This window comes from Cynocephalus volans, chromosome 3 (assembly GCF_027409185.1).
Source record: "Cynocephalus volans isolate mCynVol1 chromosome 3, mCynVol1.pri, whole genome shotgun sequence".
NCBI classification, from domain to species: Eukaryota; Metazoa; Chordata; class Mammalia; order Dermoptera; family Cynocephalidae; genus Cynocephalus; species Cynocephalus volans.
Window position 1 is genome coordinate 94,535,386 of NC_084462.1, and position 18,129 is coordinate 94,553,514.

General features: G+C 36.1%; 1 protein-coding gene across 2 annotated transcripts in view; it reads left to right on the forward strand.

Moving 5' to 3' along the window:
• Positions 1 to 18,129, forward strand: part of TTBK2 (tau tubulin kinase 2) — a 146,569-nt gene that overhangs the window by 30,390 nt on the left and 98,050 nt on the right. Inside the window, exons 1-2 of one of the 2 annotated variants that reach the window (XM_063089108.1) lie at positions 3,483 to 3,520; positions 16,668 to 16,779. Coding sequence is in view for 1 of the 2 variants with exons in the window: in XM_063089106.1 (XP_062945176.1) it covers positions 3,373 to 3,520 (148 nt within the window). In the remaining variant the exon portion in view is untranslated. Of the gene's footprint in view, positions 1 to 3,372; positions 3,521 to 16,667; positions 16,780 to 18,129 lie in introns of those variants that run through there. The other variant, XM_063089106.1, reaches the window with a different exon arrangement.

Genomic DNA, 18,129 nt, shown 5'->3' on the forward strand with positions numbered 1-18,129 from the left:
TCTTTTAATGGCTGATACTAAATGATCCCAACAGTTGGTAATCTTTTACATAAGTCAGACACCAGTGCTGCTTTGGTGGGAGCATTATACTAAGTACTATGATAAGGGTTGGCCGTTCTCCAGTAGACATATCAAAAGGTGACAAATAAACCTCTGCCTGGCGTGGTTCTCCTTTCCTAATAATTAGTGTTAATGTATTTGTGGAACTTATCCCCAAATTTGGGAAGCATAGTGGCCTTTTTTTTTTTTTTGACAGCTGGCCAGTAAGGGAATTCAAACCCTTGACATTGGTGTTATCAGCACTGCACTCAATAGTGGCATTTTTAGTAAGAAATCACAGGCTCATTGTTAAGGATGGTGTTTTAGTTATCTATTATGTAACAAATCATCAAAATTTAGAGGCTTAACACATCATTTTATTTTGCTCACAATTTTGTGGATTAGGAATTTGAGAAGAATTCACCTGGGTGATTTGTCTCTTAGCCATGTGGCACTTGCAGGATTGGTTGGTTTGGAGAATCCACTTCCAAATGGCTTCTTCACTTATTTGTCTGATACCTTAGGGCACCTTAGCTCTCCCTACCACCTCCAACCTGGTGGCTGATTTTCTAGGGCATCTCCACATGGTTATGGCTTCTCAGGATGGCCACACGTGGTGGCTGGCTTTCAAGAGAAAAGAAATGGAAGATACCAGAGCTGTCCTCAGAACTGTCACAGTGTGACTTTGCCATGTTCTGTTGGTTAAAGCGGTCACAAGATTCACCCAGATTTAAACGAATGAGAAAGTGGACTCTACCTCTTGATGGGGGAGTGGCAAGGTCACATATCCTTCTTCAGTGTGGCAGGTCTTCTTCACATTAAAGAAGAGCAAGATGGGTGATATTGTTGTGGCCATCTCTGTTTTTTGTTTGTTTTTTAAATTTTTATTGAATCAAAATTGATTATACAAATTTTTTGGGTTCAACATTGAGATATGTTGATCAAATCAATATTACTAGCATATATATTGTTACAAATTGTAATTATTCTTTAGGCCCCTTGTCCAATTTCTCCCCCCCCAATTACCCTATATTTATTTCTTCTCTCTTTCTGAAAGAATAATGGTTACTCTGTCGATTTGTTGCCTAGATGATCTGTCCAATGCTGAGAGGTGTGATCAGGTCCCCCAGTATTATAATAGAGCAGATGCTTCTTCTGTCACTCTGAAATGGGCTTTGTGGAGAGAGACGTCCTCTTCTTTTCTGTCTCTGCTGGTGATTCTCCTTGTGTCAATGCACTCCAGTGGCTGGCAGACCATCTGTGTGGTGGTTGTGGCATCTAGCCACTTTCGTGGCAGCCATGGTTATAGTGGTGGCTGTGGTGGGCCACCCACATGGAGGTGATGTTTTTGGCATCCTCCTTTGTGCTGGCAATGTGCCTGGTTGTGGGGAGTGTCTGGTCCCCGGATCCATGCCTTGGATCCCTGGGTGGGCCCTGAGGTGCTGATGGTGTGCCTGGTTGTGGGTGGGGGGGTTCCAATCCCTTTTTCCATGACTCAGGTCCCCAGGTGGGCCCAAGGCCCTGGCGCAGTGTGCCTGGTTGTGGGAGGGGGTGTCTGGTCCCTGGCTCCATGCCTCAGATCCCTGGGGTTGTGGCCATCTTTGGAAAGTACAATCTGCCACAGGTCTTACCTCTATTCTTTCTCAATTTGTGTACCCCTATCATACTAAACTGCCTCTGACTTTTTGCCTCACAAGCATTGGTAATGTCTTAGGGCTTTGTTAAGCCAATAAAAAACTTAATGCTCTACTAATGTTCAAATGGCATTATAGGAATAAACTAAGGAGCAAAAACATTCACTTCAGCCTGTATTTTTTGTTCTGTCATTTAGTAAGTTTTTTGTGAGGTAAAACATGAAGCCACTTCTCATTAGTCCATAATTAGAAGGATGTCCCTTTGGTACTATTGATGAATTTTTAAAGTTACACTAGGCTGTGTGTTAATGGACAAAATATAAAGAATCATAAGGACCAATCAGGCCCAAAAAAGAGTAACTTATTTAACTGAATATTTCTGGAACTTTTTTTAAATCCCAAACTCATCCTTTACTTCCTCATAGTATTCCCTTTTTATCACCAAACGAAAATAAAGAACGATTATGGCTCATATACACAAAGCAATAAATAGTTCTTAAGCAATAATTATATAGTTAGCACTTTGCCAAATGCTATGGGGGACACAAAGAAATAGAGCAAGTCACTCACTCTTTGAAGAAGCTTAGTTTCTCTGTAGTGGGGTAGGATATTGACTGGAAAGTTAAGCAGCATAAGAGTTAAAAAGCAGTATAATACAAGTGATATCTGAGGTATTGCCTAGTAAGATGATTAATTGAATGATTAAACAAATAATTATCATAGAAATTCAGAGGATAAAGAAATTAGCCTAGATGTGGTAATCAATGAAGATCCAGTAGAGAAAGAAGTAGGACATGAGCTGGGCCTCTTGGATGGTTAGGATTTAGGACCCTGTAGGCCTGTGATGATTTGCTACATTATATCACATCCTAGATGTTTGAAAATATGTTAAGGAGAAGAAGACCTAGTTTCAGGAAAAAAGAAGAGAGCTAATTTCTTGATGTAACTAGCTTGAAGTATATCACCCACCCACACCCACCCCAGTTTTTCAGAGCCCTACAGGTCCAGTTGTCACGAGCTCTTCAAAATTTGCTTATAATACTCAAAGATCCTGATGTTCTCCAGTTAAGCTAGCATGTTTTATGAGGAAGAATATTAAATGTTTGATGAAAGTGCTTAAATTGATTAGAGTTTACTGTTATTTGAACATATAGTTGTATAATAAACCTGGGATAGTTTAGAACAGGAGCTGTCTGCCTGCTCTGTGACCTGTTATTGCCTCAGAGAGGAGGATAAATTCTCTTTGGCTCCACCCTCCTCTCCACATCCTCTCAGATTGGTTCCAAATAAAATTTCAATTGGCATAAGGATTTCACGGTTGAAAAAGTCTGCAAACAAAGGCTGCCTTAGAATTAAAACAACAAATCTGGTTATTGAATGGCATTTGTGGAAAGTGATTCTTTCAGAAACTGTATTTTTTGTGACATTTCTGATGCTGGCTGTAGACTAAGTTTTAAAATTGTTGCTGAAATAATTTCATTACTTTTTGTGGACAAACCTGTTGGAAAAATTTTTAATGTTATTTCTAGGCATTTGTTTTCTTCTTGGCATAGACAGTTAATTTAACAATATTGAAATATTTCATCATAAAATAAAGATAGTAAAATTATATTTTATTTTCTAAATGTAAGAGAAGAATTGCTTTCCAGTTAGAATCTTCTGGTAATTTTGAGTGTGTGTGTTCTTATTTTCTGTGCAGTTGAGAAAGATTGGGGGTGGGGGCTTTGGAGAAATTTACGATGCCTTGGACATGGTCACCAGGGAAAATGTTGCACTGAAGGTGGAATCAGCTCAACAACCAAAACAAGTTCTGAAAATGGAGTTTGCTGTTTTGAAAAAACTACAAGGTAAGCTGCTTTGTATGATATGTAGTATACAATTTGTATGGTAATAGTTATTATCTTTCTGAACCTCGATTAACTGCTAGCTGAATAGTCTGGTGTCAGCTAGGTATAAACATGCTGAGCATTTTTTCTCTTGGAAATTTTGTCACTAGATAGTAGAGATAGAAATGTGTGATTGTTTGAAATAATTTGACCTTGGAATTTCTTTTCATGGTAAAGATGAGAGGAAGTGAATTAGCAGAAATATTCCACTGCTTTAGAAAGTGTTGCCAAAGTCTGCTGTAGTAAATTTCCCTTGTTTTTTTCTTTAAGGATTTTACTTTTTAATTGAAATGTATTGTGCATATTTATGGGATATAGAGTTATATTTTAATACATGCATATAATGTGTAATGGTTAAATCAGGGTAGTTAGCATATTCATCATCACAAAAAATTTATCATTTCTTTGTGATGAGAACATTTGAGCTGAACTAGATAGGAAAAATAGTTCTAGTGGTGTATAGTAGTCCTAGCCATCTATAATTAACAACAATTTATTGTATGTTCTCAAATGGCTAGAAGAGAAGACTCAAATGCCTTTTTTTAAAACAACCAATGCTAAACATGCTTTAATTACATTAAGGAATCTGCCTTCAAATCACACTGAAGGATATGTTAAAAATAACAGTATTTGTTATGTGTTGATTGTCATTAACTTCAGTTTCACAGAATAACCTCTTTCTGGTTCTGTCGTCATTTTTGAGGTCCATTTTACTCTCGGGTCCCTATTTTTTTACTATAAGGACATCATTTTTTTCTGACATCAATCCAGTGTTGTAAAACACTAGATTTGCGTTCATCTTTGTGTTCTTAGTTTAATGACATACTCTGATATTACTGATATTTTAATGTTTGATCTGAAACAAAATTAAATAGAGATGATCATTGCCCTTTGCCCTAAGCTTTCCAATTTCTCAAGTTTACCAGTTGGCTCAGTTGATTAGATCATGATGCTAATAAAATTATAGAACTGTTTAATAGTCATTTATAGCTCAAACTTAGCTTTCCCACAACATGGTAAATCAAGAAGTCAGTAGATAGATCAACATCCATTGTCACTACTAAAAAAATAAATAATCGGAGAAGGAAGAATGGAGAAAAAGACGGCTCTCTCTTTATCTCATCTTTCCTCCCTTCTCTCTATTTCTCTTGAGTTGTTCTTGATTCAGTGATGTAGAGGCCACAAACAGGTGCATTTGGAGCTACCTCTTCATGGGTTGCACAGATCTCAGGATATCCGTTCTACTCTCAGCCAAGTCCATAATGTGTATGTTAGTTTCAGCCTGGCCTGGACAGTGCCACTTCACCTGTCTTTCTCCTACTAGGCCCTGCAGAGATGCTTCTGGGTGAGGCAGGATACAGCTCTGCAGCCTCTTCAGGAGGTTCTCCATCCTGTTTTGGCCATGGTTTACTCAGGATTCTATGTTATAAAGCTTGAAGATCAGTTTACTACCTTTTATGAATGACTTGAAGACCCTTGGGTGCTAGCTCTCTCCTTTCCTTTTGTCTGTTAACTTTTCATATTATTATCTAAAATGTTTTTCCTACCTGCTTGTGACCATATGGCATGCTATTTCTCAGAACGCTTTATTTTCCAAAAATAAGTAGGTTTTTAATACTCTGGTTTATATTTCAATGAGGCAGCCCTTGACTCTGTCTCTTCTTTTGGCTTCTTAACTTATGCCTGCTGCATATTATACCTTACAATTACAACTTCTTTTTGTTGAGGGTGCTTTGAAATCCAGACTCTTTTGAGAACATTTTTATGGGGCTGAGCTGCTCTTGCGTTCCTGTTGGCATAATGACTTCGTATTGTATGACACCAATGAAAAGGCCTAGTGTTTAAGGAAAAGGTATATAACCAGATGTCAACCCTTTATAGGCTTGGTTGTTTTTAAGCTGGTGTTCAATTTTTAATAGCTGATGTAAGGATTTGGTTCTTTACAAGATAAAAAGATATTTTATTATGAATTTAACCTGAACCCAAGTATTGCTCTTTTTAATAAATTAATCCCCCTTCTCAAAATTGACATAATTCCCTTTTTCAGATTCCCTCCGTTCTCCTTTGTGCAGTCTTTCCTGTACTTAACACACCTAGATTTCCTCAGCTCATGCAGAACTCTCATTACTAGTATGTTCCTTTCTCATTGGCCCTAAAGTGTGAAGGCCTTCGCATTTTACCCCATATTTTCTTTTTTTTTTTTTAAGCGAACCCTTGACCTTGGTGTTATAACAACACCATGCTCTAACTAACTGAACTAACCAGCCAGCTCACTTTTTTTTCCCTTTTTTTCCCCGCATATTTTCTTCTGAGTGCCCATCACCACACTACATCATATTACTCTCTTTTCAAAGCTCTCTGAAATATTCTGGGTGCAATCTGTAATTCTCTATGAATCAAGCCGGACTCTTCAATTTTACTTAGTTTTTACAAATGTATTTGAATGTTTTAGTCACTTGTAAACTAAACCATCTATTTATAAGGCTTATTACGTAGTACTTCTTCTACACAAGTTATTATTCTCTAAATTGTCCCTAATAAGTAGAGCCATAAAACTTATTAAGCGTTTCCTTTTGGTTATCATTTTTTAGAGATACATCTCTGTATAACCATTTATTTGTGTCTCTTTCTTCTCTCCATTAGTGACTATCTTCATCCTTTGTTTTTCAGTTTATTTGATTTGAAAATGTGCAAAGGAAATAATTACCTCCATAGGCTGTTAGATTGTTTTTTCTTTCTTCTCTCCCACCTTAAATGTTTTATAGTAATAGCCTGCCTGTCTTCACTTCTCCATCTCATAATCTCTTGTGCTGTATCTCAACAAACCATTCTTCTTCTTTTTTCTTTTTAGTAAATATTGTTTTATTTGCAGTGCTGTTGTAAGAGGAGTAGTAAGTCTTCTGGCACATGTCTAGAATCCTGAAGTGAGATAGGAAGAGCTTCAATTTGCTTTTTCCCCTAATTTTAAGAGGCCTTATTTTTTAGAGCAGTTTTAGGTTCACAGCAAAATTGAGAGGAAGATATAGAGGAACATCACCTGCCTTCACATGTGCACCAGAGTGGTACATTTGTTGATTGTTGGATGTACACTGACACATCATTATGACCCAAAAGCCATGGGTTACAATATGGTCCACTCTTGTTGTTGTACATTCTGTGGGCTTGACAAATATACAATGACATGTATCTACCATGTAATGTCTTTGTATGGTTTGGTCTTAGGATAATGCTGATATCATAGAATGAGTTAAGAAGTATTTCCTCTGCTTCTGTCTTCTGGAAGAGATTGTAGAGAAGTGGTATAATTTCTTCCTTAAATGTTTGTAGAATTCATCAAGTGAAGCTATCTGTACCTGTGCTTTCTGTTTGAGGAGGTTATTAATTATTGATTCAATTTCTTTAATAGATAAGACATATTGTCCATTTCTTCTTGTTTGAGTTTTGGCAGATTGTGGCCTTCAAGGAATTGGTCTGTTTCATCTAGGTTATTCAATTTGTGGGCACAGAGTTGTTAATAGTATTCCTTTATTATCCTTTTAAGGTCCCTGGGATACGTAGTGACCCTCTTTCATTTCTGGTATTAGTTATTGGTATGCTCCTTCTTTTTTCCTTAGCCTGGCTAGAGGCTTATCAATTTTACTAATATTTTCAAAGAACCAGCTTTGGTTTCATTGATTTTTTTTTTCTGTTGATTTTCAATATTTCATTGATTTCTGCTCTCATTTTTATCATTTCTGCTTTAGATTTAATTTGCTCATTTTCTAATTTTCTAAGGTGAAAACTTAGATTATTGATTTTCGATATTTTTCTTTCGTAATATGTGCATTGAATACTATAAATTCCTCTTCAAGCACTGCTTTCATTGCATCCCACAAATTTTGATAAGTTGTTTTTATTTTCATGTAGTACAAAATACCTTAAAATTTCTCAAGATTTCTTCTTTGATCCGTGTGTTGTTTTATCTTCAAGTATTTGGGGATTTTCCAGTTATCTTTCTGTTATTGTTCTCTAGTTTAATTCCATGTGGTCTAAGAGCAGACATTATATGATTTCTGTTCTTTTAAATTTGTTATTGTGTTTTATGGCTCAGAATGTGGTCTATCTTGGTGAATAATCTGTTTGAGCTTGAGAAGAATGTGTTTTCTGCTGTTGTTGTGTGAAATAGTTTAAGATGTCAATTATATTCAGTTAGTTGATGCTGTTGTGGAGTTCACCTCTGTCCTTACTGATGTTCTGCCTCCTGGATCTGTTCATTTTTGATAGAGGGGTGTTGAAGTCTTTAGCTGTAATAGTACATTCATCTGCTTCTACTTGCAGTTCTATCACTTTTTGCCTCATGTAGTTTGAAGGTCTGTTGTTAGAAGCATATACATTTCTAGGTGTTTTTAGGTACATACTATATAGCTTTTTTGGAGAATTGACCCCTTTATCATTATGTAATGCCTTTCTTTATTCCTAATAATTTTCCTTGCCCTGAAGTCTGCTCTGTCTGAAATTAATGTGGCGATTTCTCCTTTCTTTTGAGTTTTAGTAAGGTACATAATTCTCCACCCATTTACTTTATATTTAAAGTGGGTTCCTTATAGACACCATATAGTTGGGTGTTGTTTTTTAATCCACTCTGTTCAATCTTTTTTATTTGGTGCATTTAGACCACTGATGTTCAAAATGATTGTTGGTATAGTTACATTAACATCTCCCATATTTGTACTGTTTGTTACTGTTTTCTGTTTGTTGCCTTGTTGTTTGTTTCCATTTTTGTCATCTACTCTTTTTCTACCTTTTTTAGTTTTAATTGGGCATTTTACATGATTCCATTTTCTCTCTATTCTTAGCATATAGCTATCTTTTTTTTATTACTTTTTTTAGCGATTGCTTTAGATTTTACAATATACATTTATAACTAATCCACTTCCAAGTAATTCTATACCACTTCACAGGTAGTATGAGTACTTTATAACAAGAAAATAATCCTAATTCCCCCTCCTGACCCTTGTATCATTGCTGTCATTCATTTCAGTTATACAGAAACATACATAAGCATACATACACTCACACACATACATAAGCATACATAATTGAATACCTAGTCACTATTATTTTAAAGAAATGATATCTGTTAGTGTAATTAAGAAGAAAAATAAAAATTTTTATTTGACTTTGACTTTTTCCTTCTTCAGTGCAGATCTTAGTTTCTGACCTATATTATTTTTCTTCTCTCTAAAGAACTTCCAACATTTCTTGCAAGACAAGTCTACTGGCAACAATTTACCTCAGTTTTTGTCTGTCTGAGAAAGTCTTTGTTTTTCCTTCATTTCTGATGGATAATTTTACAGGGTACAGAGTTCTAGATTGTGGGGTGTTTTCTCTCAACACGTTAAATATTTCATTCTACTCTCCTTGCTTGCAAGTTTTCTCAGGAGAAGTCAGATTCAATTCTTGTCTTTGTTCCTCTATAAGTAAGGTATATTTTTCCTCTGTTTTCTTTCAGATTTTTTTCTTTATCTTGGATTTTTTTGTAGTTTGAAAACAATATGCGTAGGTATAGTTTTTTTGGTACTTATCCTGCTTGGCATTCTCTGAGCTTCCTAGATCTGTGGTTTGGTGTCTGACATTAATTTGGGAAACTTCTCAGTCATTATTGATTCAAATATTTCATCTGTCCCTTTCTCTCTCTCTTCTCCTTCTGGTATTCCCATTATGTGTAAATTATATCTTTTGTGGTTGTCCCACAGCCCTTGGATATTATCTTCTTTTCTTTTCTTTTCTTTTTTTCTTTTCATTCTTTGTTCTCTTTTATTTTCTGTTTTTTTTTTTTTTTTTTTTTTTTTTTTAAAGATGACCGGTAAGGGGATCTTAACCCTTGACTTGGTGTTGTCAGCACCACGCTCACCCAGTGAGCAAACCGGCCATCCCTATATGGGATCTGAACCCACGGCCTCGGCGCTCCCAGCGCCACACTCTCCCGAGTGAGCCACGGGCTCGGCCCTTATTTTCTGTTTTGAAGGTTGCTATTGATAGATATCCTCAAGCTCAGAGACATTGTTTTCAAGTGTGTCTGTCTATTGATAAGCCCTTGGAAGGCATGCATCATTTCTGTTACAGTGTTATTGATCTCTAGCATTTCTTTTTGGTTCTTTCCTAGAATTTCCATGTCTCTGTTTACATTGCCTATCTCTTCTTGAATTCTGTCTACTTTATCCATTGGATCCCTTAGCATATTAATCAATGTTGTTTTAAATTCCTGCTCTGATAATTCCAATATTACTGCCATGTCTGGTTCTGATGTTTTCTCTGTCACTTCATATTGTGTTTTTTGCCTTTGAGTATGCTTTGTACTTTCTTGATAGCTAGATATAATGTACCGCATAAAAGGAACTGCTGTAAATCAACCTTTAGTAATGTGGCAAGGCGTGGGGAGACAGGAAGCTTTCTATAGTTCCATGATTAGGTCTCAGTATTTTAGTGAGCCTATGCCTCTGGACTGTGAACTTCCTAAGTGCTTCTCAGTTCTCTACCTATACCCCCCTCCCCACCCGTTAGGTGGTAAAGGATGGCTAGGGTGGACTGGAGCTGGGTATTTCCCTTCCTCCAGGTCAGTTTGTTTCCAATAAACTCCAGCAGGAGTTTAGAGGAACAGAGTGCTCTGGCATATTTCAAAATGGTTCCTTTTCTCTCCCCCCACTGGAAGTGTGAGGGAATTTTTCTCTGTTTACTATAAGGACCTGCTTGAACCTAGAGGTAAAACTCATAAAACACAGGAGGCCCCTATGACTGACTGGGTGCCCCTGGAGTTTTAACTCTCAGGCTTGTGTATACCTAGCCTTCAGCAATTCATCAGTTACAATTCAGGTTTCCCTACCCTGGCACTGGTTCCCATGGAGGCTTCTATGCTAGTATGTCATGATTCTCTGTATCTGCCTGTCTGTCTTTCCAATTTTGGGGGCAGCAGTTTGCTCTGTCACCTCACTTCTCTTCTAAGAAGAGTTGTTGATTTTTCCATTTGTTCAGCTTTTTACTTGTCAGGATAGAGTGACATCTTCAAAGCTCCTCACATGTGGAACTGGAAACCAGAAGTCCTTTCCTCTTAGGTTTTTAAATATAAAATAAAATGTACATGAAATTTTCAAATATACACAAAGATAGGATTATATAATGAACATTGAATTATATAGGAACAATGAAAATAGAGATAATTATATAATGAACATTCATGTATCCAAAACTCAACCTCAGGAAGTATCAGAATTTGGCCAATCTTGTTGCATCTATATCCTACTCCTTTAACATTTTTTCCCACCTTGCTGAAGTATTTTAAAAGAAATTCTAGACATTATATCATCTGTAAATACTTTAGTATGTATCTCTAACAGATGAGGACTCTTTTTTTTTTAAAAAATGAAAATATTCTTTATTTTATAGATGTACTTTATAGGATTGTGTTTTTAGCTAGTTAGGGAAAAGTGGGATTGGGGGTGGGGGTGTTTGGAGGTATATCAAAATTTGGCAGACACTACTTTGTGAGAGCTTAGTTGATGATTAATGATTTTGTGAATCCATTAAATTACATTTATTGGAGCATAGAAAGTTTTAACCACTTATCCATCACTCACACACACAAAAAGAATGGTATTAGAACACATTAGAGGTAACTTATGTTAAACATTAGGAAAACTTGGAGGATCCATATTGTGGAAAAAGTGAAATAATAGGCTCAGGCGACCAGTTTTAAGAATGGAATGGAGAACCTTATTGGAGAGGAAGCCCATGTTCCCAGTTTTTCTTTTTTTAATTAATGGTCTTTACTTTTTAGAACTGTTTTAGGTTAACACAGGAATTGAGCAGAAAGTACAGTGTTGTTGCTCTGCCGTCCAGTTTCCCTTATTATTAACATCTCGCATTATTGTAATACATTTGTTAAAATTCATAAACCAATACTGATAAATTTTTATTAACTGAAGTCCACAGTTAACACAGTTTTTCCCTTGAAATATAATTAGTATAGGAAGGGCAGAATACAGGCTTTTTTTCTTCTCAAAAATTTATCAATTTTTAGAATAATGAGTTGTGCCCTTATGTGATCAGTGAGTTGTTTTTTGTTTGTTTTGATTATCACCATGAACTCTTGTATTTTTATATATTTTATTTTAAAGCATTTTAGTCATTATCTTTTTGATGCTCAAATTTCACATTTTTGGCTAGTGGAAGCCCTTTCAAGTTGTCTTCTGTTTCCTTGTCATGTAACTCCAGCATTTTTTGATGACTTTTTGTTTTCTCATATAGCAAAGTATTTTAGGTTTTTCTTAAATTTTCCATTTGCCATAGTTAGGATCAGGAGCCCTGTTTCCTTGTATTAGGAAATAATTGAGAGACCATAATATGGCCAGTGGGACACTATTTGCTATTGGGCTGTCATACTTTTCTCAAAAGGTTTTAATAAGTACTATTATTTGGTCTTTTTATTCGTATGTGCACTTTTTAATTTTTTTTTAATTTTAAAAATAAATTTGTATTCTCTTTTAAATTACAAGCTTCTTAAAGGGCAGGGATTATGTGTATTTAAACTTATTTATATTATGCTCAGTGGTAAAATGATAGCACAAAGTAGCTTCATATTTAGTGATAGCATGCATTTGTAAATGTATTAAGAGAGCTTTTCTATTTCTAGTTGTTATTTTCTTCATAAACTTCATTGTTGATTTTTTCTAAGTAAATAAAAGAAATATTGAGGTTCTGGAATAATTTGTTAGAGAGTACATAAATAGAAGTTGATAAAAATCACCTTTAGATGACTAGAGCTTAGAGTCTCAAAATCATAATAGATAGAGATTAAACTCTTCATTGTAATGCATCTTCCAGAAAATAATTTATATTTGGTTTAAGAACTCGAGTTTCTTTCTTTCTTTTTTTGTTTTTTGGTGGCCGAACCCTTGACCTTGATTTTTAACACTGCACTCTAACCGACTGAGATAACCAACCAGCCCCTAAGAATTTGAATTTTTAATTTTTTCGTGTAGGTGGGTCTAATGTTTCGGAAATTCATAATATTGCAAAATTACTTTTTTTTTTTTTGAAAATGGAAGTCAAGTTTTATTCAGGAAGAGCAGTGACATGAGTAGAGATGTTAGGTTAAGACATTTGTCTGGTAAAAGTGAAGGAGAATTATCACACAAAAGCCATCTCAAAGACTCAGATTTAGTGAGGGATATTTAAAGAGAGGATTGAGGGAATGGAATGTAAGAAATGAAAAGCAGGTGGGAGGAAGAAATGAGCTGTGCTGACCCCCCACCCCATGCAAGAAACCTGGTGCTTGGTTTTGTCAAGTCTCTGTCCAGCCTCCGTTCTCCTCCTTGACACTATCCTAGGGTCCTGCAGGATCTTGATTTGGCTTGGGGTAGGATCAACACAGCTTTGCTGATGTCTTCCTCAGCATTTCAGGGTCTGGATAGTATATATCTGGTGGCAAATTTGCAGCTCCAGGCTAACTGATGACTTTACATTTATGTAAATACTGTCATCTTGCCCCTTAACCAGGGTTCATAATAGCAAGTACTTTGGCCAAGAGGACATCAGTAAATGTGTTGCAAACATAGGTTTAAAAATTACTTGCTGCTGGGGCTTGCCTTCTTGGACACAGTCATATTTGGATGAAACCTTGGACTATCCTTCATGGACACAGAATTTAGCCATAGAATCTGAGGAACAGCGTGAGGACAGCAGTAGGGTGGGCGCAAAATTACTTTTATTTATACTTAGTATATCTTTACATCAAAGGAAGTCTTAGGATCTTTAAAATTTATATGTTGTTTACTTACTTCCAATCGATATATAAATATATACATAAGAGTAAGAAAACATAATTTGTAAAAAATATTCTGTGCATATAATTTTTCACTAATTCTTAAGTGTGTTCCCTTCATAATATGTTCAATTTAACGAAGTTTGTTGTATTTATAAATCACTAGTTAAGTCAATGAGTGACTAGAAAGTCGTCCAGCCTTTCTGTCCTGTTATAGCTCCCTTACTTCATTCTGTGAATAATTAGCATCATCTCTTGTACTCTGTCAAAGCACCAACTTGAGTAAAACTGAGATTTTTCTGTTTATATATTCTCTTGGATAAGAAGATAATTAATTAAAGGATTATTTAATTAAGGATTATTTAATTATTTAAAATTTTTCTCCTTTACATCCTCTAAAAGCAAGTAAAGATTCTATTAATACCAAGAAATAATAGAGTAAATGTCATTGTTTAATAACTGAATAATTTTATTTTCAATAGATGTACTTGGGAATTAATTTGTCTTGACCCATATAATTGCAGGGAAAAGTTACCTTTTTTTTTTATAGCCCATAAGGAGGAAGTGATTTTGTTTTGATTTTGGGGGGACTTTTTTTTAACCCTGAAATATTGGTCCTGGATTTTATTTTTGCCCTGTAGGCTGCAGAGCAGAAGCTGAGAGCTGGGAAGAAGGGTACTACTACAGGAGAGCAACTATAACTGTCTGCCTTCCTTGCTTGAAGTCTGCAGCTACTGCTATAAAGTGTGACTACTCCCTTTCCCCAGAATATGAGAAATATGTAATTTCTGGATTAGACCACTGGTCTATCCGGTATAGAAGATCTTCTATGAAAGTTACTTCAAAGGGACTTTTTATGGGAGAGCATAGCCTCACTCTGAAAGGTTAGGGATACACCCTTAACCCTCAGTATATCCTTTAACTTTGTGTAAACCTATAAGCTGCTCTTTTGTTTGTTTCAACCTGTGCATTTTTCCCCCTGAGGTAATGTTTGCATTGTCCCATCAAAGGGTGCTAGGAGGTCTCTGAGAACTTTATCTGTTCATTTGTTCATTTTAACATTTTCTTGTTTGGGAGTTTTAACATTATCTGCAGGCTTTGGGATTTGTTTGTTTGTTACTCTGGTTATAGAAAAGTGACGTGTAGAGAATAGAATAGTCTGGATTATTTTAAGGAGCAGAGATTCATTTCTTTGCAATGGAATATAGTGTATATATATGTGTCTCTGCATACACATACACATGCAGATTTATATATGCTCTTTATGCACAAAGAAAGATTGGAATCATATGTAACTCAGGAAGCCCTTGAGAGTATTGGAATTAGATGGGTCAGAGAAGGAGAGGATCTTTTATTTTTTCCTTTATACCTTTTGATGTTTAAGAAACTTAAAATAATGCAAATATATCTCTTTCATAGAAAAAATAGACTATATGGTTAATTATAAATATCTTCAACATCCACTGTTACTCTTTCTCTTTTCTTTAAATTTCTGTGTGCTTGAAAATAGTGCAGTGTAATGTAGTTAAAAGCTCTTTTGTGTCATGAACTTACTTTTGTAAACAGTAATATCTTATTTGTAGGGAGATCAATAGCAGTGTTTGAGTACTAACTATGTGATAGAACAGTGCTACTGAATGTTAGGCTCATTCATACTTTATCTTGCTTTGATATTATATATATCTAATATGTAGGTCATACATAAGGCCTCCCTCCATTTTTTCTTTTTTTTTTACAAACTTTTTTAGGAATGTAAATGTTCACAGTAAAAATTTATAAATCAAGTACAACAGAAGAATAAAGTGAAAAGTAAGTTTCTTTTCTCTCAGCCCCTCACTTTCCTTCTCTAGAGTTAACCACTGTAACTGGTTTCTTGTGTTTTTTTCCAGAAATGTTTTGTGTGTTAGAATCATATTTATAGGTCTATTATACATATGTACACATAAACACATATGAAATAATATATATGAAATATATAATCATATATATGATTATGTATGTGTGTGTATATATAAAGTCTCCCTCCCTTACACCCCTCATCAACATATGGAAACTGTATTAGTCCATTTCTGTTGCTTATAACAGAATACCTGAAACTGGGTAGTTTATGAGAAAACAAAGTTGATTTCTTACAGTTTGGAAGGCTAGGAAGTCCAAAGTCCAGGGAACACATCTGGCGAGGGCCTTATTCTTGGGGGTGACTCTCCACAGCAAGGTGTCACATGGTGAATAGTTGAGCAAGAGAGAGCTCACCTTCTCACTTGCTCTCCTTTTAAAGCCATTAGAACTACACCATTACCACCCATTAAACCATCAATGGATTAATCCATTCATGATGGTAACAATCCTCCTAGTCTGACTACCTCTTAAGGGCCCCACATAATAGGGGTCTTTCAATTACCATAATAGGATTTCCCCACTCTTAACACTGTTACAATGGGGGTCAAGCCTCTGTAAGTTTTGGGGGGACGTTCAATCCATAGTAGAAGCATCCTATATATACTGTTTTGTGTCTTGGTGTGACCCCTTAGAATCAGTCAGTAAGACTCATTTTTTGTCCACCTTAAAGTTCTGCAGCAGGAGTGAACCTTCAGGCATACCTATCAGATGTGTCACTACCCAGCCCTTGCTAAAAGGATTCAGGGCCTTCCCTTTCTCAGGTGAAGGCCACACACCTTAAAGTAGCATATAAGACCCTGAAATGACCCGTGCCTGCATCTCCTGCCTCTTCCCTTGAAACTGTTGGGCTTACACTCAGAGTGCTTGTCATCCTGAACTGTTTTCAGTTTCTTAAAGTTTATAGCCTCTCACCTGCAAACTGCTCCCTCTGACAACTCCTGTTTTTTTCTTTTTTCTTTTTTTTTTTGTGGGGGAGGTGGGGCATGGCTGGCTGGTATGGGATCCGAACCTGTTACAAGGCTGTGCTCTAACCAACTGAGCTAACCAGCCAGCCCTTTTTTTTCCTTTAAAAAAAATTTATTTAGTCCTAATATTTATAAAAATCCACAGGTAAAACAAGATTTGGATAAATAAAGCAAAGTGCAATTAAGAATTCCACTTTTTCATAAACACTAATGTCCAAAAGTATATATGCTTAAAAAAAAGTGATCCTACTAGCTTGCTTTTTCTCTTTTCCTCAATAAGATTATTACAGGATTTATTTATTTTTAAATTTCTTAAAATCAAAGTTATACAAGTAATTTAAATAATCAGTTCTACAAAGTTTATTATGAAAAACAGTAGTCCAGGTTCTGGTTCCAGATAAGATGGAGTAAGCACACTTCGCCCTGTCTTTCCCACTGAATGCAGCTGTAAAACCTGGACAGAATGCTTGGAGTGGCTATTTGAGGACTCTGAAAAGTAAATAGTAGGAGGCAGATTGGGAAAGAAGACCAGAATGCAAAGTACCACTGAACCGGCGGTGAGTTTACCATTTTTTTTTTCTTCCAGTATGCCCCAGCCTGAACTTAATGTAGCCTGAAACTTGGAAGTGAGCATTAATACAGACAAAAAAGGGACCAGGAGAAGTCTGACTCAAGGAACAGGAAAGGGGTCCCCTAATGCTCAGAGAAAGTATGGATATCCCACATCTTTCTCTTTTTTTTTTTCTTCTTTTTTTCCCCTTCATTCCTTTACACTCAGGCCTCAAACAGTCCTTGGCAATGGCTGCTCTGGCCTCAGTGGGGGCAGGCAGGAGCCTAAAACTCAGAGGGAAGGGACCCTTTCTCTCATTTGGAGGAGCTGTGGTCTAAAGAGTGGGGCAAATCCCCATTGCTTTTCTTCTCCTTCTTGCCTACTGTTTGGCCCTGATGTGGGTATAGTCATGGGAAGTATATTGTAGAATGGAGTAAATAAAGCCCTAGCTTTCTGCTGGAAGGCTGGAAAAGGGGAGGACCAGGGAACTGAAAGATTGAAGAAGAGGGAGGAGCTTGGGAAACTGACCACTTAAAAGTTGCTCGTCAGGCTGGCTGGTTAGCTGAATTGGTTAGAGTGCAGCCTTATAACAGTAAGGTCACAGATTTAGATCCCTGTAATTGCCAGCCTCCAATAAAAAAATAAAATAAAGTTGCTTATTGACTCCTGAGCTGACTTCCAAGCTGTTTGCATGGGTCTGATCATAAACAGCCTATATAGATTTTGAGAATTGAAATATGAGATAGACCACTGCCCACATCCCAGACTGGACACTGTATGGGGCACTTATGGAACGCACTCAGTAGAACTGCAAAGTCTTTGAAAACTGAACTTACATTAGAAATATAACCCACAGAAGGCTGCTCATAACTTGAAGTGTGAACTCATCTGGGTCAAATACTGTCTAAAACAAAAATACCAACATTCTTGGTGGAACTTAAATAAGCCAAAATGTCCAGAACGCAATCTAGAATCACTGGTCTTTAAAAAGAACCAGAAAAATCTGAACTGAAAAAAGATAGAAAATAGATGACAATGCCAGGATTGCACACATCTTAAAATCATATCAAAAAGACTTTAAATCAGCTTTTATGACTATGCTCAAGGAATGAGCAGGAAGACAAAAAGTCTCAGTGAAGAAATAGAAGATATAAAGAAGGACTAAATGGAGTTTTTAGAACTGAGAAATACAGTAATGGAAATGAAAACTGGATGGGCTCAATAGCAAAATGGACATGACAGATGAAAGTCAGTAAACTTAAAAATAGGTCAATAGACATGATGTAATTTGAACAACAAAGAAAAAAGATTAAAAAAATAGCCTCAGGGACCTATGAGACAATATCAGAAGGTCTAA